Source organism: Trichinella spiralis, assembly GCF_000181795.1.
Source record: "Trichinella spiralis strain ISS 195 chromosome Unknown Scfld6, whole genome shotgun sequence".
Classification (NCBI taxonomy): Eukaryota; Metazoa; Nematoda; class Enoplea; order Trichinellida; family Trichinellidae; genus Trichinella; species Trichinella spiralis.
This window is the reverse complement of record NW_003526945.1, coordinates 5,246,308-5,272,523: the sequence shown is the minus strand read 5'-3', so window position 1 is coordinate 5,272,523 and position 26,216 is coordinate 5,246,308. Positions and strand designations below refer to the sequence as shown.

The 26,216-nt window shown below is 37.0% G+C and overlaps 6 protein-coding genes across 6 annotated transcripts; all 6 read right to left on the bottom strand.

Annotated features, from left to right (window-relative positions):
• Window positions 1-1,446: 1,446 nt before the first annotated feature.
• Window positions 1,447-3,691, bottom strand: Tsp_11805 (hypothetical protein). Its single transcript, XM_003374170.1, has 3 exons — window positions 3,625-3,691; window positions 2,759-3,021; window positions 1,447-1,917 (listed from the first exon to the last, which is right to left on the bottom strand). The coding sequence occupies exons 1-3, from the start codon at window positions 3,689-3,691 to the stop codon at window positions 1,447-1,449; spliced, it is 801 nt and encodes a 266-aa protein (XP_003374218.1).
• A 3,600-nt stretch (window positions 3,692-7,291) lies between these two features.
• Window positions 7,292-8,227, bottom strand: Tsp_11804 (hypothetical protein). Its single transcript, XM_003374169.1, has 2 exons — window positions 7,846-8,227; window positions 7,292-7,605 (listed from the first exon to the last, which is right to left on the bottom strand). The coding sequence occupies exons 1-2, from the start codon at window positions 8,225-8,227 to the stop codon at window positions 7,292-7,294; spliced, it is 696 nt and encodes a 231-aa protein (XP_003374217.1).
• Window positions 8,228-8,562: 335 nt separating this feature from the next.
• Tsp_11803 (ribosomal-protein-alanine acetyltransferase) lies at window positions 8,563-9,439 on the bottom strand. The gene is made up of 4 exons (XM_003374168.1): window positions 9,329-9,439; window positions 9,094-9,255; window positions 8,876-9,032; window positions 8,563-8,813 (listed from the first exon to the last, which is right to left on the bottom strand). Exons 1-4 carry the CDS (start codon window positions 9,419-9,421, stop codon window positions 8,641-8,643), a joined length of 585 nt encoding a protein of 194 aa, XP_003374216.1. The 5' UTR covers window positions 9,422-9,439; the 3' UTR covers window positions 8,563-8,640.
• Window positions 9,440-10,837: 1,398 nt separating this feature from the next.
• Tsp_11802 (peroxiredoxin TSA1) lies at window positions 10,838-12,816 on the bottom strand. Its single transcript, XM_003374167.1, is given in 6 exon segments — window positions 10,838-10,879; window positions 10,893-10,953; window positions 11,006-11,338; window positions 11,406-11,561; window positions 12,351-12,393; window positions 12,753-12,816. 6 exon segments carry the CDS (start codon window positions 12,814-12,816, stop codon window positions 10,838-10,840), a joined length of 699 nt encoding a protein of 232 aa, XP_003374215.1.
• Window positions 12,817-13,408: 592 nt separating this feature from the next.
• Tsp_11801 (putative fibronectin type III domain protein) lies at window positions 13,409-21,885 on the bottom strand. Its single transcript, XM_003374166.1, has 10 exons — window positions 19,179-21,885; window positions 17,093-17,172; window positions 16,314-16,484; window positions 16,183-16,255; window positions 15,104-15,315; window positions 14,680-14,793; window positions 14,364-14,615; window positions 13,948-14,205; window positions 13,735-13,863; window positions 13,409-13,570 (listed from the first exon to the last, which is right to left on the bottom strand). Exons 1-10 carry the CDS (start codon window positions 21,883-21,885, stop codon window positions 13,409-13,411), a joined length of 4,158 nt encoding a protein of 1,385 aa, XP_003374214.1.
• A 1,956-nt stretch (window positions 21,886-23,841) lies between these two features.
• Window positions 23,842-26,072, bottom strand: Tsp_11800 (synaptophysin / synaptoporin superfamily). The gene is made up of 5 exons (XM_003374165.1): window positions 25,964-26,072; window positions 25,391-25,488; window positions 24,236-24,412; window positions 24,050-24,172; window positions 23,842-23,979 (listed from the first exon to the last, which is right to left on the bottom strand). Exons 1-5 carry the CDS (start codon window positions 26,070-26,072, stop codon window positions 23,842-23,844), a joined length of 645 nt encoding a protein of 214 aa, XP_003374213.1.
• Window positions 26,073-26,216: the final 144 nt, after the last annotated feature.

Here is a 26,216-nt window from a genome sequence, read left to right as displayed (position 1 = left end):
AAACTGAGATCTCACATCGATGTAGTCATTCTATTAATTTTAATTATCAAATGGGTGATTGATCATTTTTCAGAAATCAAAATAACTAATAAGAACAAGTCACATCTGAATCACTGATGCTACTCAAACTGCCCCGGGGTAATTTTCAGAAACCGCAACCATTATCCTTCAATTGTTGAATTTAAACCACACTGATGTGGCGATAATGCGGTCATTGCTAGGCAATCAAATACACACTTGGCTATTGAGAACGCAACGCAGTGAAGAAAATTAATTTGCATACTTGAAAAATCATGCTCCAGTAACGTTGAAAAACAAACATTCAAAACGTAAATCCGCCATTATCAATTACGCCTATTTACCACAAATAATATGCACAGGAATTTTAAAAATTTAACTTGATATGCTAAGGATAAATCAATTTCAATATATAATGCACATATCTCATTTTCATTGTTCAATTGCAATTATGGAACATCATATAAATATCAGAAACTATAAAACAACACTATTCAATTATGTTTGTAAATTATGAACTACATACTTATTGTCACCTTTATATTTATCATTTAGTAAGCATTTACAGAAAACGCAACTTACCAACACAAGTAGCCATACATGAATGTCATTTTTTACGGATATCGTCATCAGGGCTTTGGCTGCATTTAGCATAATAATAATTTTGCCTGAAATAAAATTTATAAATTTGTATAAACTATTTTATCATTCTCCAAAATGGGAATAAGCTATTTACTTGCTTAAAAAATGCATACAATTTGAGATGATGTTTCGGCGACACATTTCTCACAGATTTTACACGTTGCAGTGCTTTTTCAAAATCCATGCGAATAGCCGACAAATGCATTACAGAAGCTGTGAAAATTGTCGCAGGCAAACTTGGAGAAGCACGCAAAATTGCATTACTTGGAAACGTCAAACGACCAGAAGTAATATGTAATTAAATTAAATCATAAAAATTAAAAATCCCTTCCCAGTTCAACGGCTTCTTCGCTTAAACAATATGGTAATGTTCTAAAATAGAAGCATAAATTAAATCAACAATAAATTTCTTCGTACCTGATGAAAAACAAATAGTAGCTCATACTATACAATAATCAAATTCAGACAAACTGTATTAAATTAACTCCATGCAGTCCATTTTTATACTCGAATACATCTGCTGCCTAAATATACTTTTACGGTCGTGATCGGTGATAAAATTTTACACTTCAATTCCTTCATCAAACATGCAAATTTCATTTACGCTAATTTGGTCCATCATTTATTAGTGTCAATTAATGAATTATATAATTACCCAATCGCATAACAATATAGCATACTTTAATTGAAGCAGTAATTAAATAAAAAAACATATTGAAAATTAATCAGTGAACCATTCAGTAATTTTTAGCTGAAAGTGATTAACGATCAAGTGAGCACAATAAACTAGGAAAGCGCATTATATAGGAGACACATAACTACAACATAGATAATAAAAAACCACCAAAATTGACAATACATTTCCATTTCGGATGTTAATTCTAAACAAATATCTGCCAAGATGCCGTTCGGCTTTATATCATTATACTGTTTAGTCGCTTCATTACGCTTAAGAGGCTGTCCTTTTCCGTCTGACGACACCTCACACATAGGCACAGTGATGTAGTCTTTGTTCATGCTTCTAACACGTACCACAGTTAGCTTCTCATCATCACAGTCAGAACATTGTCCACTGCAGGTGACCGCCAGTTCACCTACAGTTTCAATCACTTGGTTCAGAGTGCTCTTGACATCGGCTTCAACAGCTTGTTCATCCTGTTTTGTCTCTTCAATACCCTCATTCGACTCAACCTGCTTCTTATCAGCTTCCAGTTGGTAATCATCCAAATCCGGCGTTTTTAAAGTATTCTCATTCAACTGAAAGAAAAAAGGAATAAATTATCAAAATTATATTCAAATTATTTGACAACATTTGTAGATTTTACTATTTCCGGGTCGAGTTTGCTTCTGTCCATTTGACTATAGCTTAAAGAGATTAAGTTTCTCACCTTTCGCGCAGGGCAAACAAACCGTAAAACTAAAAAGCTGCTATGCTCAACGCTGGTCTTTGTTTGTGTGCTGCATTTTAAAGTGTACATTAATGTAAAACTTTAAAATGTCATTAAACTACAGTAAAGCACCTTTGCTGTTTATCAATAATGAAAAATAATTTTAAATTATCGTTTTTGCATAGCCAAAAATTTTGATAAATTTTGGATTTTTAAAGTAATAATATCAAAAATAACTTTTAAACAATGTTGCATTCTTTTAGTTTTGCCATGTGAATATGAAATTCAGGTTCAGTGCAAAGCTAAAATAACACGAAATCAGTAATGGTATGGTAACGGAATGGTAAAAATAATAAAATAAGCGCTAACAGATTATGCATTTGTTGTTTATTTTCTTTTTGGAAATTTAAAAATTAATTCTGACAAATATGTTTATTTATACAGTTGATTATACCTACATTAAAACGGGCAAATTTAAACCGAAATTGTTCTAGTAATTATGTCAGTTGTTCGTAACGAAAATATAGAGAATACTATTTTTTATTACTCATTACACACATAAACTATTCATACAATTATCTTTTTTACAATAGTCCCAAAATTTTGTTCAAGACGCGAGTTTCCAAACTGATGTTGTAAAACCTTTAGTAAGTCTCCAGAAACATTTTCTTCTCTCCTCCATGACCAATTCCATCGTATGCCTTTCTTACAATGTTGTGAATTTGTTTTATTGCTGTGATCATTTTGAAATCATCGACGGTCCGCTTACAAATCAAATTCACTTCATCACCAATTCGCAGAACTTCATAAGGATGACGAAGATTGTTATCTTCAACTGACCTGGGCCAAATTGCTTCGATTAGCAAAATGCTTTCAATAATTCCATTTTTAGCCACAACAGAAAGTATGATATTGTTTGACCTTTTCTTCCGCATCACTTGGAAAAATTCCTCCTTAGAAAGAGTTGCACTGTCTGTATTGAGTGTCTTGTAATATCATGATCAGACAGTCAACATCGCCCCTAATAGCAGAGTTGCAGAGCAATCATATTGGGCACAGTACTTCTTTTTCATCCCATGCAGAAACTTAGCATGCAGAGGAAAGTCCTGATACCACCCACAATCGGTTGAGGGATATGTGAGCAACGAAAATTTTGATTGTTTGATCTTTTCTTCCGCTTCACTTGGAAAAATTCCTCCTTAGAAAGAGTTGTACTGTCCGCGTAGGGTGTATTGTAATACCTTGCGTGATCATGATCAGACAGTCAACTTCGCCCGTAGTAACAGCGTGGCAGAGCAATCATACTGGGCACAGTACTTCTTTTTCATCCCATGCAGAGACTTAGCATGCAGAGGAAAGTCCTGATACCACCCACAATCGGTTGAGGGATATGTGAGCAACCAAAATTTAGAATCGTGAGTTGTTGACATTGTTCATAACGACGTCATAAATGATGACTTTTATCAACTATACCATATTCTGCAGGATTTGCGGAATCGGCAGATTCGGGACGGATTCAAACTGAAACTGATGCAATCCAATTGTTGATGATTTATAACAGACGTATGAAACGCACTGATATTTTTGTTATCTGTCATCAATTTCATCAATAGGTGTAAAGTAACGGAAACCGTGGAGTCCATGGTCGGAAATAATTTTAGCGGTCTATCCGTCCGTTTTAAGCTTATAACCAGCCATAACAACTGTTGATACTCGGGATGAGAGAAGAAACAGCAAACGTTCTCGAAAGTTCACTTTAGATGGATGCAGCCCGCTGTCTACTCATTAATATCGTTTCCAGCTTCTTTCAGTCAGTTCTTCTGGAAGTTTGATTTCCCTTGCCATAGACAATGGAAAGATCTAGAAAATTAAAAACCAACAAGTGTTAAAATAAAAATCTGAAATGAATGAATGAATAAATAATAAATGAAAACATTACCAACATTTATCCCAATAAAACAGCACTTGTTAACGCTGATAAATGAGATTTCAGTTGCTTTCCAGGTTTCAAAATTGAATCAGACATGAAGCGCCAACATCAAACGACTCTAATGTTAATTGATGTTGGAATACAATTTTTTCTGAGAAAGGAAAATTTATGAACTTCGATCTCGTCTTCGGTGAAATCAAAGTGATTCCACACATTTCTTCGTACTGTACATCTATAAACGAAATGCAAACAATAATAATAAATCTCTAAAATCAAAAATTGAAACTAAACTGTTATAAGCAAATTTTCCACTGTAAAATTTACAAGGAAGAATAGAAAATTATCTTACTTTGCGAATGCAGGTTGAAAGAATAGGAAATATTAAACATAATTCCATATTTTAAATTCTAGCTTCATGTTCATTACTACGCCGATTTGTGTATGGCCACCATTTGATCAAAATCAATTATTTTCCCATCAGTAGTGTTGACATGACGTCATTCTAAATTTTGACCACAACCTCCAACAAACGGATGAACTTTGAGACTGCAAGCTATGATGCTCCTTTCGTCTTCACCGCTATTTCAACTTTTTCGTCGTCTTTATTCCAATTCGGCTACGATGTTATCTTTGTAGAGACCCACTTTCACTTCATTTGATGGATGCTACCAAAATTACAACTCGTCTTCTACGTTCTGTCGTTCATGCAATTCCATGATGCTTCCAAATTCATAAAATGCACGCATACTCTGTTGTGCTGGACAGAGAGAAATAGATGTGATTCAACTTTTCTTTCAACAGATCTTTCTCATTAGTTTCTCAATGTTAACAGACATTTCAGATCGGTTCACATCTCGTGAAGTAACAAATCTTTGAGAGAAATTATCCAACGTCGATAGGATTATCATCTGCCAATGTGCTATTGTTTAACAAACGCTTTATTTATAATTCAGTCTATCATACGCTCTGAAATTATATTTCCAAACCTGAATGATGTCACTTGATAATTTACTAAACAGCACCCGTCACACAACAGTGAATGTGTTGGTCCATTAGCTGTGTAGTAAAGACATAGCTTTACAGTCTATTAAAGTTTTCAGGTATTAATCATGTAACGGTAAGTAACTATGAACAAATAAAAATATTTTCTAAATTCCAGTAACATGCAACTTATTTTCAATCTCATCAACAAGACAAAACTTTACTGCATCGCATTTAAATATATGGGCATTTTTATTGTAGACATGCTCCTTAATTACTGTAGCGTACAGAAGGCCTTCGTAACTACTGATGTTCAGGTTCTTCTGAGGAACGAGCGGTGGAATAAATCCCCGTCTAGAAGAATATGGATATAGAGTAAACGAAAAAACAGATTTTTGGATGAAAACGTTTATTATGATAAACCAACACAACAAAATCGATCGACCACCCAATAGCTCTTGATGCAGAGTATTTCTTTTTGCAACTATTCTACTGACCAGTGCTCTGCGCACTTAACAAACAAAAAATTCTTCTCTGAATGCCGTTCACAGCAAATGCATATAGGTGTTTCGCGCAGCCACTTTCTTTGTTCCTTCGATCAATTTTTTGTACTTTCTCTTAGCATTTCCGGTGTTGTTGCCGATTTTCACCCACGCACTCAACGGGCTTTAGCGGATGGAGCTTACTTGCTTCCCACGCGGCTTCACGTTCCCATCTAGCAGTTTTGCTGCTAATCTATCACGGCTGTCAAATTCTTATCAGCGAGCACGTGAACCATGTTATGAAGAAGCTTATCTAACCTGAAGCGTCAGCGTAAACACGCCTTTCCCACGGCGTGGTACAATCCCCCTTCCATTTTATTTTATATTTGCACATATTATTTTATAATGTATGGAATTTATAAATAGCTAAGTTAAAGAACAACAGGATATGGACAATTTTTGTATGGAATGATTGTTGTTTTAGAAACAGAAATTCGTTCACTGTGAAAATTATGACAATTAGTTGTGAGATTATTTCGAATATTTGTTTCAATCGTCCGAAAATGTTAAATACTTTAAAGTGAATAAACAAATATGAAAATTATGATCAGTTTTGAAATTATCATTTTTCCAAAAGATCTGTGAAGGAAATGGAAAAATCTCAGAAAAATTAAGTTCCGAAATGTTAGGAATATTGCATAAATACGTGCATTCAAAAACGGAACGTTGAATATAATTCACACAACGTTTCAATTACTTGAAAATAACTCACCATACTTAAAAAAGACGATGCATTTGCATACTCGATTTGCATAATAAATTGATGGAGTGAAGTGTCAACTTTAGCTTTCTGAAATGCTAATTTTGTGGTTTGTTTTAATTTTATGGTTGATTTCATTTATAGAATAAGCTTGAAGTAGTATAATATTTGTAAAATGAAATGCACAGCTGCAGAGCGTGTTGTTCAGCATACAGGGTCGCTGTTTTGCTGAGAACGCCTGTGATGAACTGACTTTTTCCTGTCTGATGTTGTTTACACGAACTCGGTGATAGCTCATCTATTCACCTGGAGCGGTTGAATGATTGATAACAATTTTTCTTTTCCAGAAATTAATGTCTTATTTGCTTCTGGCCATATATGTACATGGACCCGTAAAATATACGACATAAATAGTGGTATGTTTTACTGGATAAATATAATAAACAAACGGAGTTGTTATTAATTTTGCCATGTTAATCGCAAAATAATTCACATGACATTGAAAATATTTTTATGATTCAGCTAATAAGATTTATCTAGTGCGTTTGTTTCGCAATTCAGTTGTATTTAAGTTGAAAGAAGTACGAGCAGAAATTTACATATTATATCTATGAGTAACAATCTCAGGGGTTGTGCGCTAAAGTGAAAACTTTTTCAGAAACATAGCGATTGAAAAATAGATTAAAATTCTAGTATTAACATGAAACGCATCTTTCTTGTTCCATTAATAAGAACTGTTTTCACAGTATTCCATCGTTCTCTACACAAATAAAAATTAACAAATATTTGCAAATTTGCTTTATAAAAATTCGATCACTAACTAGCAAAAGCAGAACTGTTCACTTTGAGTGAATGGCAAATAAATTAGTGATTAAATTTTAACATCGATTAAAAACAAAAGATTGAAAATGGGGTGCTCAGTTTGAAAATGTTTTAATATAAAAAGATGTTACTAATGGAAAAAATCATTTGTCTCTTGATAAGCGCCTAGCGATGATCAATTCAGAGAGATAAATAATACAAATGAAAGCGGTAAATATTGGCCTATTCGCGTTAGAATTTGAAAAGCAAACGGGATTCAGGTCACCATTTAAAAATCATAATCCGAACCCATGGTCAGAAATTGCCTTTCCTCATGCTGCAGTTCGTTCACGCTGGACGGTATATCTTCGGCAAATTTCTTCAACGCTCTGAGTAGAAAGAAATTTTCCAACAAAGTCATATCCTCAGCCGGTACAGTTTCTTCTTCAAATTCAGGTTCCGGCGTCGGCGGTTGATTTCTATTCCTGCGCATCTTGTTCCACCAATTTTTGTAAATCCACGTGTTCCGTTCGGTCACTTTCACGTTCGGCGACAGTTTGAATTTGACATGGTGACGAGCCAAGCCGAAAAATATTGTTTCTTCTAAAAATAAAAGCAAACATCAATCAAAATAAAAAGTGCACTAAAAAAATCATTGGGACCACTTGGAAAAAATTGCCACAAAGAGAGTTGCATTTGAAATATTGTACATGAAAATCAATAAACATTACAGTAGAATAAAAATTTGAAAAATTCAACGGGTGGGATTTTTCTTCGGCAAAGGATGGGGGTGGGGAAGGTTGAGGTTGAGTGGAAAAGGAACACCAGCGTGCGTGGTTTTACCGATTCGCTTGAGAGCAATGAAGTGGACAAAGAATTCACTTTCGCCGACCTTCTGGAAGCGGATGAAGGTGTCGGATTTTTGGTCGGCGTCGAGCATGTGGGCGGAGAATTTCAAATCGTTCCTGCTCGACTCGTCCCAGCCGTTTTCGTCGCAGAAACGATCGATCACCTCGTCGGCGCGGGCGTGGCTGAACTGCATGAGGCGACAAGAGCTGCGCTCTTCGTAGTCGCGGAAGTGGACCCCGCGCACCAACGCCTCGGCCGACCGTATGCGGTCGACGGTGGCGTCGCGGGCGCGCAGCTTGTCAATGAACTGGCGAATAAGCCTCGCGCCGACGCTCATCTGGCGGTCGTTGTTAGCTGCAGTCAAGCGGTTGTCCATGCAGTGGCGCGAAGTGGGCACTTTTCTCCAAGGCCGTCGACATTGCCTAGATGCTGCTGCTTTCAACCGGGTCCGGTTCTGCCGGTGCTCTCGCGAAACCAGTCGACAATGCTGTCAAAATGTGTGTATACAGCTTGACACTTTGATGCCAAATCTCCAAATTGTTGACCAATGATTCATTTCAAGTTTCACAGGAATTCTAATTTTAAAATTTCGCCACTTTTCCCAACTATTTTTGACAATATTAAAATCAATTCACTATCGTTTGTAAAGGTTTTACTCAAACTCTCGCACAAAGTCAGCTTATCATTTTGCCTCCATCCTCACAAGTGCGCATTACTATGGTCAATGTTGTTGTTGTTCATATTAATAATACTAATACACTAATACTAATATCACTGTGCAGATTTCATTTATTCAGCAGGGTGCATGTCGAAACACATGCCGCGAGCAATTGTTTCGGCCGTACTTTCGCTGATCAGTATACTGACTAGCCGCAAGGCGAAAGCAATTGCCGTGCCTGGACCTCGAGAAGTGACCAAGTTGCGATCGTGAACGACCATCTTTTCACTATATGTGTACATAGCTGAAAAACAAGAAACAATTCAACAGTGAATATTTCCATTAAAGTTTACACAAAAGTTTCACCTGAACCCAAGAATTCGTTCGCAACGACCGGATGACTGGTGATTTGATGCTTTTCAGCGATTCGGTGACTTTTCAAAGCGATCGGCGCGGCGCAAATGGCGGCGATCAATTTTCCATTTTCTTCGTGCAATTTCAAAAATTTGCCCACCTCTGTGCTCTGAAATAGAAAAAAATTTAAAAATATCGAATTCACAATGTTCGGAGCACGGAATTTTTACGTTTGCCAAAAATTCCGCTCCTTTCAAACCGCCAGGAAGAACAACCACGTCGAACAAGTTCACTTTGATAGCGTCGAAAATATCGTCCGGTTTGATCACAACCCCACGACTGCACTTGATCGGTTCCACGTTGCCAGTCGTCGAAGCTAACGTAACTTCAATCTGCAAACAGAGCAACAGACAGAAATTAAAATATTCAAAAACAATAAAAAAAACAAGCATATAATATATATACTTCAGCCCGACGTAAAATATCGACAACTGCCACAGTTTCCAACTCTTCGGCACCTTCGGATAGGAGAACCACCGCAGTGCGTCTGCCCGACATTGCTGCCAAATTAGAACTATAAATACAAATATTAACAATTAATTCATTCTTCTGGTTTTTAAATTCTCAAACAAACAAACAACTGAACTTAAGGTAAACAAAAAAAATAAAAGCTGTTCGATTATTGCATGCGAAAAGTTAACTTATTTGAAATGGAAAATGAACTGACTAAAATCTAGAAAAAAAATCAATTTTTTTAATTCAACATAATCGTAATTATAAAAATAGGGGAACAAATTAAGCGCTCTGATAACCAAATGATCATCTCATTACTTCAGGTGAGTTGAGTTATTTATTTGCTAAACAGGACGTACTTGGTGCAAATGATTTAAAAAATTGCAGAGAAATATGCTTAAAAACTTACCTCACCAACGACAAACAGATTAAAATGGAAAAGCAAAACATCAACATATGCTCAATATACAGATAAGATATCTTCAGGTTCAAATATGTTAACAGTCGATGCATAATGTAACAAAATGCATCATATAATACAATTAATATATTTTATTTCAGTAATTTTATCGATGTGTCATTTTGAATTTGAACAAATTTTTATTTTACATAAATAATTTACAACTGCGAGCATTATTTCAATTAGAAGCTTTTACAAAATTCAACTTTGACCAACTTGCGAAATTTGCATATCAATCGAAAACTAATTCACTCAGTGCGATGCATTGTTGAAAATAAAATTAACTGAAGCTGAACTAGAAATGTTGATTCCAAGATTACAAATGGCTACATACAGTCTCGACAAATACGATCAATTTTTCTGAGCATTTGATATTTTTAATATGCACAGTAAAAATCAAATAAGTATTTCGCTTTACGCTTGAAATGTAAAAGCATTCGATTTTAATTATTCAAGTAATAATATTTTACAGTAAACTACTTTGTTTAACAAAAAGCAGGTACAACGTTCATTGCCATTGAAGTCATTCGAAATTCCCTAATTTATGCATTGATTGAATTTGTTATTCTTGTTTCAAGTAGTTTATGATAAATTATTATTATAAAACATATGCACGGTGAACATTTCTTTAAACAGTTTATTTGGCATACAATGATCGCACAAACTGTCAATTAAATTACACGCAATAAACATTCAGCAATGGAACATTTGAATGGAAACCATTTCCTCATTCAAATCTTCATATCAATTCAAAGTCACAACAAGGCATGAACATAATTGTATTTTTAAAAAACCAAACAGCTTCTCCTTCTTAACTGCAATACACGTATACATATATATATATATATATATATATGCATATACCTATTTACAACATTTTTAATATTCATATCTTCATTCATTTCATTTCAAGCGATGTTCATTTTCTAAAAAGAAAACCATAATTTTCTGCCTGAATAGAATGATTTTTTTTTTGTTTCGCTCGCCTTTTTTCGAGGTGTTTACAAATTGCAAAGCCTGCACTGTGCGGAAAGTTTCATCCACTGAACAATGAACATGAATATCATTAATACACATTTGACGGAGAATACCATTGTTATCGATAATGAAAACGGCTCTGATAAAAATGAAATAATTTTTTAAATTAAAACATAAATAATTATACAAACATTTGCAACCTCAAGTTGAAGCCTTGCTCTTCCTGATAAACACCATACAGCTTGGAAATGATGTGCACTGGATCAGCAAATAAAGGAAAATCTAATTTACCAAGACCATTTTCGCATCTTAAAGACCGAATCCTAAATAATATTCGTCGTTTTCCTGCTATTTCACAATTAATAACAGCAATAAATTGCAAAACAAAATGATGCAAAATTCTTAACCAAGCAAGGTGACAATATTCGCTATCAGTTGAGCAAGCGGCAATTTTGCAACCAATTTTTTGGAAATTTTCCACATTTTCATGAAAATTGATAATTTCACTTGAACAACTTGAATCACTGAAATAAAAAAACCAAGAAAAATCTGTTGAAAAAAAAGCAATTTCATATTAATTAATATACTTACAAATCTCTCGGATAGAAGAAAAGTACCAAATAGCTACCTCGGTAGTCTGTCAGTTTGATATTGACGATGCGCTCATCAACTACCGCCAAGGTGGAAAAATTTGGAGCAGGTTCACCAACAGATGGACAATTCTTACTTTTAAATTTTGACAACTTACTATAAAATGATACTTTCAACTAATTAACACATGAAAAGTATTCTTTTCTATTCCATACACATGTGTAGAAACCAATTTTCTGAACATCGAGCAACAACTTTACTTTGATTGTTAATTAAAATTCATATGTATATATATATATATATATATATATATATATATATATATATAACGATGAGAAGATGTTTAACGAGAACAGTAAAAGAAAAAAGTAAAAGAAAAGTACTTATTAAATTAATAAGAATTCTATCATTAGAATTTAATAAATGAAAGAAAGATGCAGTTTGTTCCAGCTGAGGCTGATGGGCAGTGAACTTCAAGTTGGAATGAAATGCAATTTATCACGTATCCTGAAGCTCAATGATGCGCTAAGTTCGCAAAACTAAATCAAGTTACCATAGGAACAAAGTAAGATTGATTCTTTGAGACTGACGAATTGAAAGGTTGCATTTTCATGCTTTTAAAACAGGCTATTTGGAATAAAGATTTTCTGAAAAAAAACTTTTACATTTTGTAATTAGGCTTTCTTTAAATTCGATTAAACTAATATATATATATATATATATGTTGTGCTAGAAAAATGTGCTTTCAATTATGACGTGCAATATATATGATGATTTTATGGTTTATTCATTATTTCACAATTCATTAACCAGAAAAGAGTTGCTTACCTTCATATGAAACCCATTTGAATCTTAATAATTAAATTACAAGCATCATCATATTAAATAAGTTAACAATTATGAAAATGTAATTCAACAAAACGGGAAAGTTTCACATAAATAAACTGATTCTGCTGTCGAGATGAGACAGTCAAACAAACAGATGATACTTCAATAAATTTATACTGCTAAATAATAACGTATTTCGATAAAATCAAAATTTTATAATTTGAATGTTCGTGATACGCTTCAATTAGTCGATTAATAATTAATTAATTAAGTCATGCGATCAGTGCTATCAATTTCGTTCCAATTACGTTTCTGTCCAATGCAATTGACCAACAAAAGAAATATGCTTCGCAAATAATAAACTAATTTAAATAATAAATTCATACGATAAAATAGATACGTCAACCGAATAAATTTCTAACGAACTGATATTCTACATTTCCGTTAGCAAACAGAGTAAATACACACACATACATTCAATCCGCTTAACGCTGCTTCATGTGACTCATTTTTACTCACTCGTCAGCAACTCTCTTGTCATTTGACTTATCGGATATATTCGATCAGTCAGTGTGACAGTCATTCATGGTAATTGGCTTGAACTACTCGTATTCTGTTGGATTTTATATATCTTGTCATAGTTGGGGGGGGGGGGGTATTCTTGAAATGATTTCTTGCTATGAGGAAATTCTTGGTGGGATAAAATTTAAGAAAAAACAATTAACTGTTGACGCTTTAAGTTAATAAGCAACAAAGGCTTGAGGTCATCAAAGCCCGGTACTTGATCACTACCAATAATTATGATCAATAAAGCATGTGAAAAACATATCTTTAATAAAAAAAAATTCGAACAAATTTTTGCCATATGTATGTATTATTCTGACTTTCATCGAAAAGGATGCACTCTGAACACATACCATAACGACACGATCCCGTTTAACGTTCTTATTCAGGAACGCATCATGAGCGCGTTAAGCAGGATATTGGTGTATGAAGGAATATATTTGTGCACGCATGCAAACAGGATCATATATAGAACAAAGCTGATATTTCCCAGAAATGTTTCTTATTTCACAATTATAAAATCATAAATTCAATTCTCAGTTTGTATTTTTATCTTAGTCTTTAAACACCTGTCACAAATGTATGAAGGAAAAAAAGCAAACAATACTGATTCAAATAGCCATGGGTAACAAGTTCCGCTGTCGCGGATATGTGGAAATAGGCTCTTCAGGTTCGTAGGATGGTTGCAGTGCTTCCATGTGTCGAAAGAAGCTATCCTTTTCCACTTGCACAATTGGAGAATTGATGCCTTCACTTTTCAGCAATCGAATCGCCTAAAATAAAAAAAAAATAATCAGTACAACTCAAAATTTGCTCATCATAAGAGAAAATCAGAGAATAATGAGATTTGTAATATAAGAAATTTTCATTTCATTACAATGCAACAAAAATCAGTGAACCAAATTAATTGAAACAAACAAACACACAGCTACTAAACCTCTTGTGTTATATATTGCTGATCCGAGTCGGCGGTCAGCTGTATATGCAAGGTGCCGACGTGATTGTCCGATTTCACTATCCAACACCTCGGTCGACTGCACGATATCACACCATCCATTTGAATTAACTGTAAATATAAAAAGTCAGAAAAAAAACGAGAGTAAAGTAATATACACTTATTATTATCATATTATCGTTATCATATTAGTACTTGTTTGAGAATGTTGTTCAGATCTTCTGCAGCAGTTGGTGTCGTTTTCAACAGCAACGCATCGAACGATTCTCTGAGCAGTGGAATCACACTGAGTCCAATAATTATGGACAATATCAGCGAACAAAGCGGATCAGCAATTAGCCAGCCAAAATAATGAATCAGCATTGTGCTCAAAATCACCGCCACTGAACCCAACGTGTCAGCCAGCACGTGCAAGAAGACACCTTTGTAAAAGTACCTTTGAAAATGCACCAACTGTGCAAAGAGGACATAAATTTACCTCTCATGTTGGCATTGCTGTGCGAATGGTGACAATGAGGTGGCGGATTAAGCTCACGATCATGCTGCTGCTGCTGCTGCTGTTGCTGGTGGTAGTGATGATCGTGATGCTGATGATCGTGCATCGTTATTACCAGCGACGACGACTCGTTGGCGACAGATCTGTCGTGACCATGAGAATGACCATGCCCGTGCTGGTGGCGATGCGCATGTCCGTGATGGTCGTCGTAATAATTTGCATGCTTCTTTTCACGGGCGGTGTCAACCTCTGCACCGGCATGACTGTGCCCATGCTTGCCGGCAGTTCCACCGTGGCTGTGGCCGTGACCGCCGGTGAAGACGAACATGCCGAACAAATTGACAAACAAACCAAGCACCGAAACAAACTACAGTATGAAATAAATATTGGCAAAGCAACAATTTATATTTATCAATATATTGTTCACTGACCAACAGACGTTCGGTATAAACTTCGGGAGGATCGAAAAGTCGTTCCAACGCTTCGAGGAAAATGAAAAACGCAATCACCACCAAAAACAATCCATTGACAAAACCAGATAGCAACTCCAAACGACCATACCTTATAATTTATAAATATGAACAGTTTATCGGATAGAATCGGAATAAATTTTACCCGTATGAAAATTGTTTAGTCGGCTTCCAGGAGGACATGACCGCCGCCACCAGACCAACCACCAGAGCTGAACAATCGAACAGCATGTGAAAAGCGTCCGATATCAGGCCGAGACTGTTCGTCCAAATTCCATACAGAAATTCGACCAATGTAAAAAACTACAAATATTTAACAACATATTTTAATTTTTTTGAAAAAAAATAATAATAAACAATATACGTATTCATCATCTTTATTTACCAGATTGACACAGAGGAAGAAAAATATACGCCTAGAATCTGGCTGTGCCAGTATCTGATGAATGGTATTTTTGACAAATGCGACCAAAGAGTGCGACGTTCTTTGCAAAAAGTCCTCCCCGGATACGTACAACGGCAAACCGGCGGACGAATAGCCGACAAATTGGCCAGTCCTAGCTTTTGGTGCGTTCGGTGTTGTTAGCATGAGCGTCGCTAGAAAATTAATTGATAATAAAGAAACAACAACAACAACAACAACAACGATTGCCACGATCAAATATTTTGTTTGTTTGTTTACCAAATGCAAATAACACAGCTGCGAACAAGACACCAACGGAAATGCGATGTGCCACGTCGATCGACGAATGGAACCAAATCAAGCTCACAGGAACAGAAATGGAATAAGACACCACCGACGACAGTCTGGAAATAAGCATCGTGCTTGTAAACAGCGGGCCATTTTCCAACAAATGACCAAAACCAAATATCAAACTGGTGGCAATAATAATCTGCATAAGCCATGGGAAAATTGGAGCTGCAGTTGACTGAAATGAAAATAAGCAACAACAACAACAACAACAACAAATGATAATTAATAATCATAATAGACTGGTGAATAGCATTTTGCAAAGTCAATCAAAAATACTAACATTTTCCAACCAGTGCCAAATGATCACAGTCGGTAGAAGAAAAATGGTCGAAAAAGTCGACGAAAAAAATCTCATCTGACGCTGTTTAGATGTTTCTGAGCATAAATTCGACGAAATACATTCAGCAAAAGTTCTTAATATTAAAGCAAGTGCTAAAATCACCACACCTGCCTAAAAGAATAGTTAAACAAAAAAACATATATATATATATATATATATGTGAACATTTGAAGAGGAAAAATTAATTTCTACTTTGTGATCTGCAATTCCAAATGCGCTGAAAAAGTGGTAGAGAAGGTGATTTAAACTAGGCTTGTGAATGTGATAACCTTCTAAAATAAAATGAAAACAACAACAACAAATAATAATAATGATAATAATAAATTCGTTTCATTGTATACGGTGCAAAATAGAGGATAAAGTAACATACCAGGATCGTTGTAATCACGATCAAGAAACATCAAAAATAAGAATCCCAAAGCCAAGAACGCAACTCCTCTCATCTAAAACAATCGATGATGCATGTGAATTTATATCAGTTTAAAAATAACATTTGCATACTTTCAAAGATCCACTAACGCCGATGAACAGTGAAGACAAAGCTGACAAAACTACCATCGAGCTAATGTCGTATATTAAAATTGAACGCAACGGTCCGCACAAAACCAAACCGTACAACCAGAACAGATGACTCGACGTGATTAAAACCGCGTGCGCTAAGGATCTTTTCCACTGAAATATGCAAATTGCATCTCACCTCGGACGATGAAATTATGCACGCAAAAAATGTACATTTCTAATTAATGAAAGGCGTTCAGTTTTCAAACACGGCTTCAAAGAAATTCCATTTATGAACAGCAGCCTAAGAGTAGAGTTTCAAACGTTACAAAATTGATCATAAAAAAAAAGAAAATTTGTACATTCATTAAAATTTAGTATTTGATAAAAGAAATTATTCATTCAATAAATAAATTAATCAACTGCACTCGTTTTCATTTACAAAAAAAAATTACACATACAGACATATATGTATATATACATGTGCTTTTTATTGAAATACATTTTAAATTACGAAAAATAAAAACAAAAAATACCCAACGTGAATGCAGAACAAAAGGCGAGGCAAGTGAATAATTCTCAGTAAATCACTGAGCATAAATATTCCCACGCATTTCATCGCCCGGCAAAAGACAAACAGAAACAAATTGACCGCATATCTGCAATGAATGAAGAAAATTCCCAGCACTGTAAACTGATACGTGGGAAAATTTGAAAATAGAATAGAAAAGGAAGAAGAGAACTGCTTCTTTTTCCTCCTCTTCCCACCCCTGACCACCTACCCGAATGTGAGAGGCTGGCGTGTGGGTCGAATAAATTCGTGAGCTTTCATTTGCCGTCGCTGTTTCACCGCCGTTCGCTGCTGAAACGCTTAAAAATTGAAATTAACAATCTGGACAATAATTATTGAATGAAAAAATAAAAACAAAAATAAAAAAATGATAAATATCAAATTCAACCCGATTTATTAATAACTTACGTTCTAAAATTGCCCAATGATCATACTGCCTATTTTTACAAGTTGACGTAGAAATTAAACATACAGTAAATTGCTACAACAAGTATAAAAAGTTTTCAACAACAAATTATGCATATATGTATTGAATTTAAAGTAAATTTTGAAAAATAATAATAAACTGACCATAATTGGACTATTTTTTTCTAAACAAAGTTTCAACGTGAGCAATTCAGTCCTACTGTAGTTTGTACCTGCGTTTTTTGTTGAATTTGCATAAAATTTGTGAATGATTGTTAAAATGTTGAAAAATCAATTGTTCAATAAAACATGAAAAATCAGTAGATTAATTATTCATTCACCGAATAAAGTGAACAAAGAAAAGAATCATATTTGATTTATTTTCAAGATTACTGGATAAATTTCATCTGCCCATCTTTTTATCTGTCTAGTTGTTGTACGTGCAATGAATTGATTACGAACATTAAGTTGAACAGAAAAATGTTCAACCAAAATTGATCAATTTTTACATATATATTATTGACAACTGAGGTTGGTCATCAGTGATATGTTCTTGTATTTTTGGTAAACGTCACCTGCAACAAACCAGCAAGACAATGGAAGTTGCATGAAATGATCCTATCCAGTTGTGATTACTTTTTTTTTCCAAATACTTTGTTTTAGTCTTCCTGCATAGTGCAGGTATTGAAAAGCTGGTCAGTTATTGTCTTCTCGGCGCAGAGCAATTAAAAACGTCACACTTGTACAGTACAATACAGTACAGTACAGTACAGTTGTACTCGTGGACAATGTCACGGTCAAGTAGCTAGCTACATTTGATTGAATAGCACATTCCACGCCTGACCGTAACGGGCGCATTCCGTGTACGCACTATTCATCTGTTAAAGGTCAACAGGTCGAATATGTTCAACAGTCAACACTCATATTGATGATATTCAAAAAAAAAACCAAATTTGACATTAGCTTAATTTGGCAAGAATCCGATTAAAACGGATCAGACAAACTGTGTCGCCCGTTGACAAATTGCATTCTCGTCACTTCAGTCATAAATAGTTATCAAAATGCAATTTTAAAATTAACCTGATTCATCGAATGAATTGACTGATTTGCAAAAACGTATGAAAAGAATTTTTTCAAAAGCAAATTTTTTTCTGAAAACAGCAAATAAAAAACAATCATTTCTTGATGCATCATTTACTCTACCAATAGATGGATTGATATTACTCAACATATACATATAAACACACAATTTTGGTGGTACATGCCGATATGTTTATATGTACATATACATTTACAAAAATTCACTTAAATATATCATTTAAAAAAATTTTAACTAAAAATTACTCATATACATATAAACACATAATCGTGGTGGTATATATATATATGTTTATATGTACATATCCATTTAAAAATTCACTTAAATATATCATTTAAAAACCATTTTATATATTCATTTTTAAAAAGGTCTTACATATATATATATATTAATATTCATCACCTTATATTAATATTGGTATATTGATTTGAAGGAACCTGACACTGATTAGCAATATGGGGGAGGGGTGAATGAGAAATTTTTTGTCACCCTTTTTTTTGTCTTTTCTTTTTTCTTCACTTTTCTTTTCTTCTTCTTTTTTTTTGGCTTTTCAAATTTTTTCAATTTTTTTGGGGTTTTTTTTTACTCTTGTTTTTTTTTGTTCACAGCGATGCTCTCTTCCGCGTATCCTTCTTGGACAACAGGGGATCGTATTCAGGCACCGGTTGCGCGACGACAATTTCCGTAGAACGGCAATAATAATGGTTGTGGTAGTGCCTGGAACGAGTCGACTGCTGCTGCTGCTGCTTGGCGACCGAAGAAGTTGTACAGGCAGAACTCGGATGGATATTACTGCCAGAACAACGCTCTTCTTCATCAGCTGCGTTAGAAGCTGGATGAGAATAGTGTTGCTCTTGGTTCTGCGGCTGGCGGCGGCCGTGGGTCTCTTTGAAAATGCTTCTGGACGTGTCGGCAAACGTACGACGATCGGTTCGCAGGCGACGAACACTTGCCCGCTCGCGGACAAGGCGTTTCACCAACCAAATCCCCAAGCCGACAAGAACATTGCATACTACAACAGCCGCCATGGTCAACCCAGCAATACGCAGTATAGTAGCACCGCTATTTATGTTAGGCTTGGTGGGGGCCACGATGCTGCTGCGGCTGTCTTTGTTGCTGCTGACTGACTTGCGACTCGACTGCCCGACGACGGATGGTGGTGGCGAGTCAGTGGCGAAAAAGTCCACTGACGACGGCTTGCCATCGAGCGTCAAAGTACTAGCAAACAGTGTGTTGGAAAATGCCGACAAGCCGGCCGAATTGTAAGCTGCCAGTTTCACTTCGTACGGAGTGGCCGGCAACAGGCGATCGATCATGTGTTCGCGAGTTGACGCGCCCACTACGGTCTCGTTCTGAAATCGAAGCGGCTTGTCCGCGTACACTTGCCTGTAACTAACCAAATAGCCGTCCACGGGTGATGCTGCAGCATCGTCGCCGAACGGTTGTTCCCACTTCAGCTGAATCGCGTCGGGCCACTTCGACACGGCGGTCATCAATTCGGGAGCCAAATAGGGACGTTCGATGCGACGGCCGTCGTCCTCCGGGCTCATGGTCACTCGCTTCGATTTGGCGCTTGTCTCCTGATAGCGGTTGCGAAAAATGACCGCATAACGAAAGCGGTAGGAAGCGCTCGGTTGAAGACGTTCGACCACGTAGCTGTTGGTGTAGCCCGGCACTTCGGCGTCCAACGTTTCCCAATCGTAACCATCGGCCATCTTGCGCAGCTGGATTCTGAACAGCCATGGACGGTCGGGCAACTTGGCCGGCAATTCCCAACGCAACAGCACCGACGTGTTATCCAACCGAACCGCTTGCGGGGGTGCCAACTTCAACGGCATCTTCGGAATTTCTCCAGAATGGTTGTTGACAGTGGCATCGTAGGTGTTGTCCAGCATTAGCGGGCGGCGAATCGACCACGTCGTCAAGTCTTCAACATCAACAAAGGCCGCTTCACTGGTCACGTTCCACCGGCCGTCGGATGCTTCGCACACGTACCAACCCTGGTCGATGTAGTCAAACTGGCGGATCTGCAACGAGCCGTAGCCGACTAACGACCTCCTCGAGTCGAGCTTCAGCTCGGTATCGTTGTGCCGCCAAGAAACGGTCGCGCCCGGCGAGTGGAGCTGGCAAAGCAGGAACGTTGTCGAGTTCAACTTCACTGTAGTGTTCGTTGGACCGACTCGGATCAGCTTCGACCAGTGGGCGTTTGTGGCAGAACGACGTCGTGTCGTACTCGGCCACTCGGACACGTAAATCGAGTCCGTAGTGGATTCGTCGCCAGACGTGGCCACACATTGGTAAACACCGGGCGGGGGAGGCGAGCTTATGGTCGCCGTCCATCGTGGATTGCGGCCGCGACGTTGCACCGACCAGTGCACAGTGATCGAGTCGGCATCCAACAACGGCCGGCCGTTGTGAAACCAGCTGAGTGTGGGTGAACGATCGCCGTGGGTGTCGCACACTAAGTCCGACAGCCACGAGCCATCTTCGAATCGACTAGCCATCAGACGCAGGCGAACGAACAGCGGAGACTGGACCTGCAGAGCGTACGAGGCGGAAGCTTGTCCGGATCGACAAACGTAAGAGCCGTGATGGGCGCGGCTGACGTTGGACAAAAGCAAATTGCCCAGCCTGGTTCGAACACCGGCTAGTTTTCGCAAGTTGTCGTTTAATTTGACCCAGACGATCCGACTCGCCGCAACGCTGCCGATGACGCACTGCAGCGTGACGTTGTCGCCGAACCGCGCGCGCACCAAGCTAACGCCGGCCGGCGGATACAGCAGCGCCGCCTGGGTCGTCGCCGGGGACGTGGACAAGTGCACAGGAACGGGATGACCACGAAACGACTGGCCACTCCGCGCGTTCCTAACCACGCACTGGTAGAGTCCTTGGTCTTGTGGACCAACGTCGGCAATTTGCAAGCCGATTTCAGAAACGAAATACCGACCGCTGTTGTCGACGTCGAGTCGACGGGTGTTATTGACCACAAAAAACACGTCCACCGGCTTCGGCTCAGAGCGAAACAACGGACAGGGAACGAACGCGATGCTGCCCGGCCGGATGATCACCGGTCTTCTCGAATTCTGCTTTTCTACCAGTAGACTCGGCTGCCGGAGTGAATAATTTGCGCTTAGAATGACAAATTCCGGCTTCAGATGAACCGCACAGTGATAGAAACGTTTCAACCACGGCGAGTTGGCCGCTTCTTCCGCTTTCATCTGCACTTGCAGCTTGTTGGTGACACTTCCACGGATCGGCTGGCCATTCAAATACCAAACATACTTTGCCGAAGGGAACTTTCGTTCCAAAAACCGTCCAGAACGTCCGGGCAACAGACAGCGCAAATCATGTCGCTCGGAAGATAAGGTGTTAAAATCTGGACGGACTTCGGCACCAACCAAACGTCTGGCCCGTGGTTCCAAAACCAAACCACCGGCTACTGGGGCTTTCAGCACCACGGCACAAGTTACCAAAATTTGGCAAAAACTGACCAACAACATTCGCGTTGAACCACTATTTCACTACTACTACAACCGCCGACCTAGTCAAGAAAGCGCGTGCGCGCGCGGCATCGCTCACCACACACACTGATGGGGTGAAGCAAGAAACGGCAAAGCAAGTAGAATATTTTTGTAGGTCACCGTTATTTTCTTGTTCTCAATCTTACAATTAAAAATGCCACAATATTTGAAAATTTCTCAATTAATTATATACATTTTAATATTTTTAGGCATTTTAAATGCATTAAATGAATTTTAACGCCAGAATTACAAAGTAAATTAGTTGTGACAATTGTCATACTGTAGGTTTTTAGTATATTCCAAATTGAGCATTTTTATTTTCAAAACGAAAAAAAATACAAAGCAAATAATTAATTGTGTTATTTTTTTGATAATTCACACTGACTGAGCGTGAAATAATGGAATTGGTAAAGATGACCTACTTCGGGACAATTAATCAGCGTTGTTTGCAGAGTGAAAAATTCATTTTCAACAATATTATCAAATAAATTCATTTCAATATATGAATTATGATATTTGTTTTAAATTTTATTGTGGTTTTTTGTGGTGGTTTTTCTCTTTCATCCATTCTACAGTAATTTCGTGATGACGTGTTGTTGTTTTGCATGGTGGAAGTATTATGGGATGAAAATTCCCAATTTTCCAACAACTGGCAGGCAGATCGTGAATGAATTTTAGAAATTGTTCAGCGTTGCGGAAAAAAACACATGCCGTTTTTTGTTTATTGTGACCAGTTGTTGCTGGATGTTTTTCGATCAACTGGGGTTGAAGCAGTTTGGGGGTTGTTTGTTTCTTATGCCCGGATTGGATGGCTTCAGTGAGAGAAATACGCCCCGCCGCTGAGGGTTTGAAAATTGATCGACGCCGCTGTTTTCGAAGGTCGATCCTTCGAACACACCCCAGAATTGGGGGAAACAATTGAACAGATTAATGACGGCGGGTTGCTTTTTACAACTTGAACGCTTTTCGAATCGCTTGGGGGGAAATGAATGATGATAATAATTCAATCCCCTCCAATGATAAACAGCATCGTTTGAAAGTTATTAAATATTTGTTTCTTTTTTCAACGTTTCAAATTGAAACTATAAAAGCAATCAAAATACCAGTTCGCTTTTCAAGCGCCGGCTATCTCTGCAAAAATGAAACAACACTCATATTTTAACATTGTCAGAGATAAGTCGATTGTGAAAAATGAAAAAAAAACATCAACTGGAAATTTGTTTCAATAAATTTCAATATTTTCAACAAAAAAAATTGTATCAGAAAAATGATCAAAAATGCCTTTCAGCAACTGCTTTTTTTTATCCAAGTGAAAGTTTCGAATTTGTTGGCAAACACAGAGAAAAAATTTGGCTTTTATGTTTTCTTTTTTCAATTTTGAAATCGAATCGCAACAACGATGCATTGTAATGTTGAAATTGCCCATCAAATTCATGACACTAGTAGACAGGACTGACGAAACGTTTATTATTCAAATAATCAGATGTATGGGAGCACATTGTCACGCAAAATTGAATGAGCAGTAATAGGGTAATTTGAAAATAAAAGCAAAGGCCACACATATTATTCTTGCTAGAACGATTCGAACAAGAAAACGAACGTTCTCAAATAATACAATATAATAATAATCATCGATGATAATAAAGAAAAATAATGTGAAGATTGGAACAAACAAACGTACAGCTAAAGAGTGAGAAATGCAAATCCTTCACCAAACAAAATGTATAGAAACGTGAAGAAGGATTTTTCTTTTGCTGAGCGAACACTATATGTGAAAAACGATAATTTATATCGAACGACTTGAAATGAAAAAAAGAAAAATAAAAAAAAACAAGCGACCAAAAAATACTCAAATAATAATATTGGCAATTATTATTATTAATTTTTTATTTGAATATTGCATCAGGTTTGTTATTTGTTTCTCCATGGCGTCGGTCAGTAACGGCTAGTGGTAGTTGTGATTGTTACAGTACGTTGCTGTTGGACGTTACTAGTTGTGACGTTCAGTCGCCAACCGCCGTACAGGTAATAGGCGCACAAGCCGAAAGCGATTGCTGCGGCAAAACAGAAAAACTAAAAATAGAATATTAAATTTAAGGGAAAAAAAAGATTTGCATCATCTTCAGTGAAAAAAAGCTCTCACAGCAGCCGCTCCGAAGCAAGAATTGACGTTTCCAAGGCAACGGACACAGTTGGCAGCGTTTACGGCGGAAATTATTCCAGAAATTGCGTGGAACAGACACCAGAAACAGCAAACCACAAATTCCTACATATGCATACATATTTATATATATATATGGTGAAGAAAATTCAATTATGCTCATCGTACAGCCATAAACCATGGCACACGAACGAACATTTCCGTCTCGTTGAAGTGCACCACATAGAGGAAGAGAATGATTGCAGAGCTGATCAACGACGAAACGCTCGTGAACCACACAAACGCGGTTCCGGCTAGAGAATAGTCGGCCACACTGATGCATATTACAATAAGTAAACAAAGAATCTAAAAAAAGAAAAAGCAAATTTTTTTTCACAACAACAAGCCGATGAGTTTCCAACTCCTGCGCTCCACCCCACGCATGTATACAACAACCAAAAATAAACAAGTGTGATTCAACAAAACGCAAACAACCCCGTCCATGCACGTGCAGTGCTAAATTTAATTTCTACTTTTAATGGCTTATTCGCCACTTTTGTCAGTGGTTGATCAAAGTAAATATTTGTTCGAAATTTTACTACGATTGTTCGCAATTGTTGTCAATAGGTGATCGAGAAATTTCAAACTCGTCACAATAAATAATACAATTTATAAGCATGAGATGGAAAATTGAAAATCAAAAAAAAAAAACAACAACAACATTCAACGTACATTCCAATTGCTGATTCCCAAGCAATTTCCAACATTTGCAAATTTTCAAAACTGCACAAAAAAAATGGATCGTATTTTTTTTAATTTAACTTTCCTACTGTATCGATTTGAAAGTGAAACTGAAAGTGGAAAACAAACCGGTACAGTTTGCCATGAGAGGAGCGGCCCGATTTTGCGAAACATTCATGCTTTGATGTGAAAACCGGTCATTGATACAACAACGCTTAATCATCATCGTTGTCGTTGTGGAAAACAAGCGAACAAACAATCACACTGACCCGAAACAATGCTAATGCTAATTTAACAGGCAAAGTTGGCGAATAATTGGCATTTGGATATGAATAATAATAATAAAAAGAGTAATAAAAATAAAATAAAACAAAAATAAATTGACAGATTAGAAGTTTCCTGTTCAAATTAAAATGATCAAAGTGACGACTGGTGAACGTATTGATTACTTAATTATTTATAAATTGTCATTTGGAAAATAATAACAAAAGAAAAAAACAAGTCAAACTTTACATGTCATGCATTTGCAATTCAGAAATAATAAATTTGCAAATGAAAATGAGCGCAGGAGAAATGTAAAATTGAAGAAGAAAATTGAATTACCACTTGACTGAGGCGAAGTAAACCGTAAGGTCGTGAGAACAAATAGCCAATGTCGAAAGTCAACGCCATGGCTTTGGTGAAGCCAAGTGAAAATAGAGCTGAAATTTACAAATAAATAAATAAGAAAATTGGAAATGGTTAAAAGGCTGGGGGAAGAAGAAAAACGTCGACGTCAAATGTTGCTGTTGAAATTTCACACGCGAATAGAAGAAAGAAATATATAAAAAGGCGGTGAAGCTGAACGCTGCTGCTGCCGCTTAGCTGCTGCTGCTGCTGCTGCTGCTGCTTTTAGCCGCATAGTTGGCGATGGCGTTCGCGTGCAAAATAACTCCGGCAACGTGCTGCTGAGTAGGAAAAAGTCAGCTCAACACGGACAGTTGCAAATGTTTTTTAAACCAACGCGAGGTAAATAGCATATTTGCAAAAAGAGGGGGTAAAAAACGACGACAACAACAACAACAACAGTGTGCAATTGCTGCCAACTGCAATATGCATAGGCAATTTGCAAGATTGGACAAATTCCAACGACAAAAATACGCACACACACACACACACGGGGCCACTTGTGTTCACCTGCCAAGGCTGCCGTATTTACTGTAACAAGTTTTGCGAAAATAAAGTGCACTGCAGAATCAATGACCTGCGGCCAACAGTTTATACACCTGGCTTGTTTGAATGGCATTTTTGTTTGTTTTTCATTTCCAGATACTTGTTTGAAGCCAAAAGTGAGAATTCATCTTCCACTAATTTTGCACGTACAATATGATGATGATGATGACAATTTAAAAAAAAAAAATATATATATTATAATTCACATCCAAGTGCA

Excerpts from the sequence above, each read along its gene's own strand:
- Tsp_11805 (XM_003374170.1), bottom strand. The coding sequence starts at position 3,691 with ATGGACTCCACGGTTTCCGTTACTTTACACCTATTGATGAAATTGATG. Across the intron at positions 3,022-3,624 it reads GACAGATAACAAAAATATCA|ACAGTGCAACTCTTTCTAAG; the intron begins GTGCGTTTCATA and ends CACTCAATACAG. Across the intron at positions 1,918-2,758 it reads TAAAACAAATTCACAACATT|TTGAATGAGAATACTTTAAA; the intron begins GTAAGAAAGGCA and ends TTTTTCTTTCAG.
- Tsp_11804 (XM_003374169.1), bottom strand. The coding sequence starts at position 8,227 with ATGGACAACCGCTTGACTGCAGCTAACAACGACCGCCAGATGAGCGTC. Across the intron at positions 7,606-7,845 it reads CATTGCTCTCAAGCGAATCG|AAGAAACAATATTTTTCGGC; the intron begins GTAAAACCACGC and ends TTTTATTTTTAG.
- Tsp_11803 (XM_003374168.1), bottom strand. The coding sequence starts at position 9,421 with ATGTCGGGCAGACGCACTGCGGTGGTTCTCCTATCCGAAGGTGCCGAA. Across the intron at positions 9,256-9,328 it reads ATATTTTACGTCGGGCTGAA|ATTGAAGTTACGTTAGCTTC; the intron begins GTATATATATTA and ends CTCTGTTTGCAG. Across the intron at positions 8,814-8,875 it reads GAACGAATTCTTGGGTTCAG|CTATGTACACATATAGTGAA; the intron begins GTGAAACTTTTG and ends CTTGTTTTTCAG.
- Tsp_11802 (XM_003374167.1), bottom strand. The coding sequence starts at position 12,816 with ATGACTGTCACACTGACTGATCGAATATATCCGATAAGTCAAATGACA. Across the intron at positions 11,339-11,405 it reads TTCTTCTATCCGAGAGATTT|TGATTCAAGTTGTTCAAGTG; the intron begins GTAAGTATATTA and ends TTTTTATTTCAG. Across the intron at positions 10,954-11,005 it reads TTCAACTTGAGGTTGCAAAT|AGCCGTTTTCATTATCGATA; the intron begins GTTTGTATAATT and ends CATTTTTATCAG.
- Tsp_11801 (XM_003374166.1), bottom strand. The coding sequence starts at position 21,885 with ATGTTGTTGGTCAGTTTTTGCCAAATTTTGGTAACTTGTGCCGTGGTG. Across the intron at positions 16,256-16,313 it reads GCGTTAGTGGATCTTTGAAA|ATGAGAGGAGTTGCGTTCTT; the intron begins GTATGCAAATGT and ends CGATTGTTTTAG. Across the intron at positions 13,864-13,947 it reads TGAACAACATTCTCAAACAA|TTAATTCAAATGGATGGTGT; the intron begins GTACTAATATGA and ends TTATATTTACAG.
- Tsp_11800 (XM_003374165.1), bottom strand. The coding sequence starts at position 26,072 with ATGCCATTCAAACAAGCCAGGTGTATAAACTGTTGGCCGCAGGTCATT. Across the intron at positions 24,413-25,390 it reads TACTTCGCCTCAGTCAAGTG|ATTCTTTGTTTACTTATTGT; the intron begins GTAATTCAATTT and ends TTCTTTTTTTAG. Across the intron at positions 23,980-24,049 it reads CTTGCTTCGGAGCGGCTGCT|TTTTTCTGTTTTGCCGCAGC; the intron begins GTGAGAGCTTTT and ends TTCTATTTTTAG.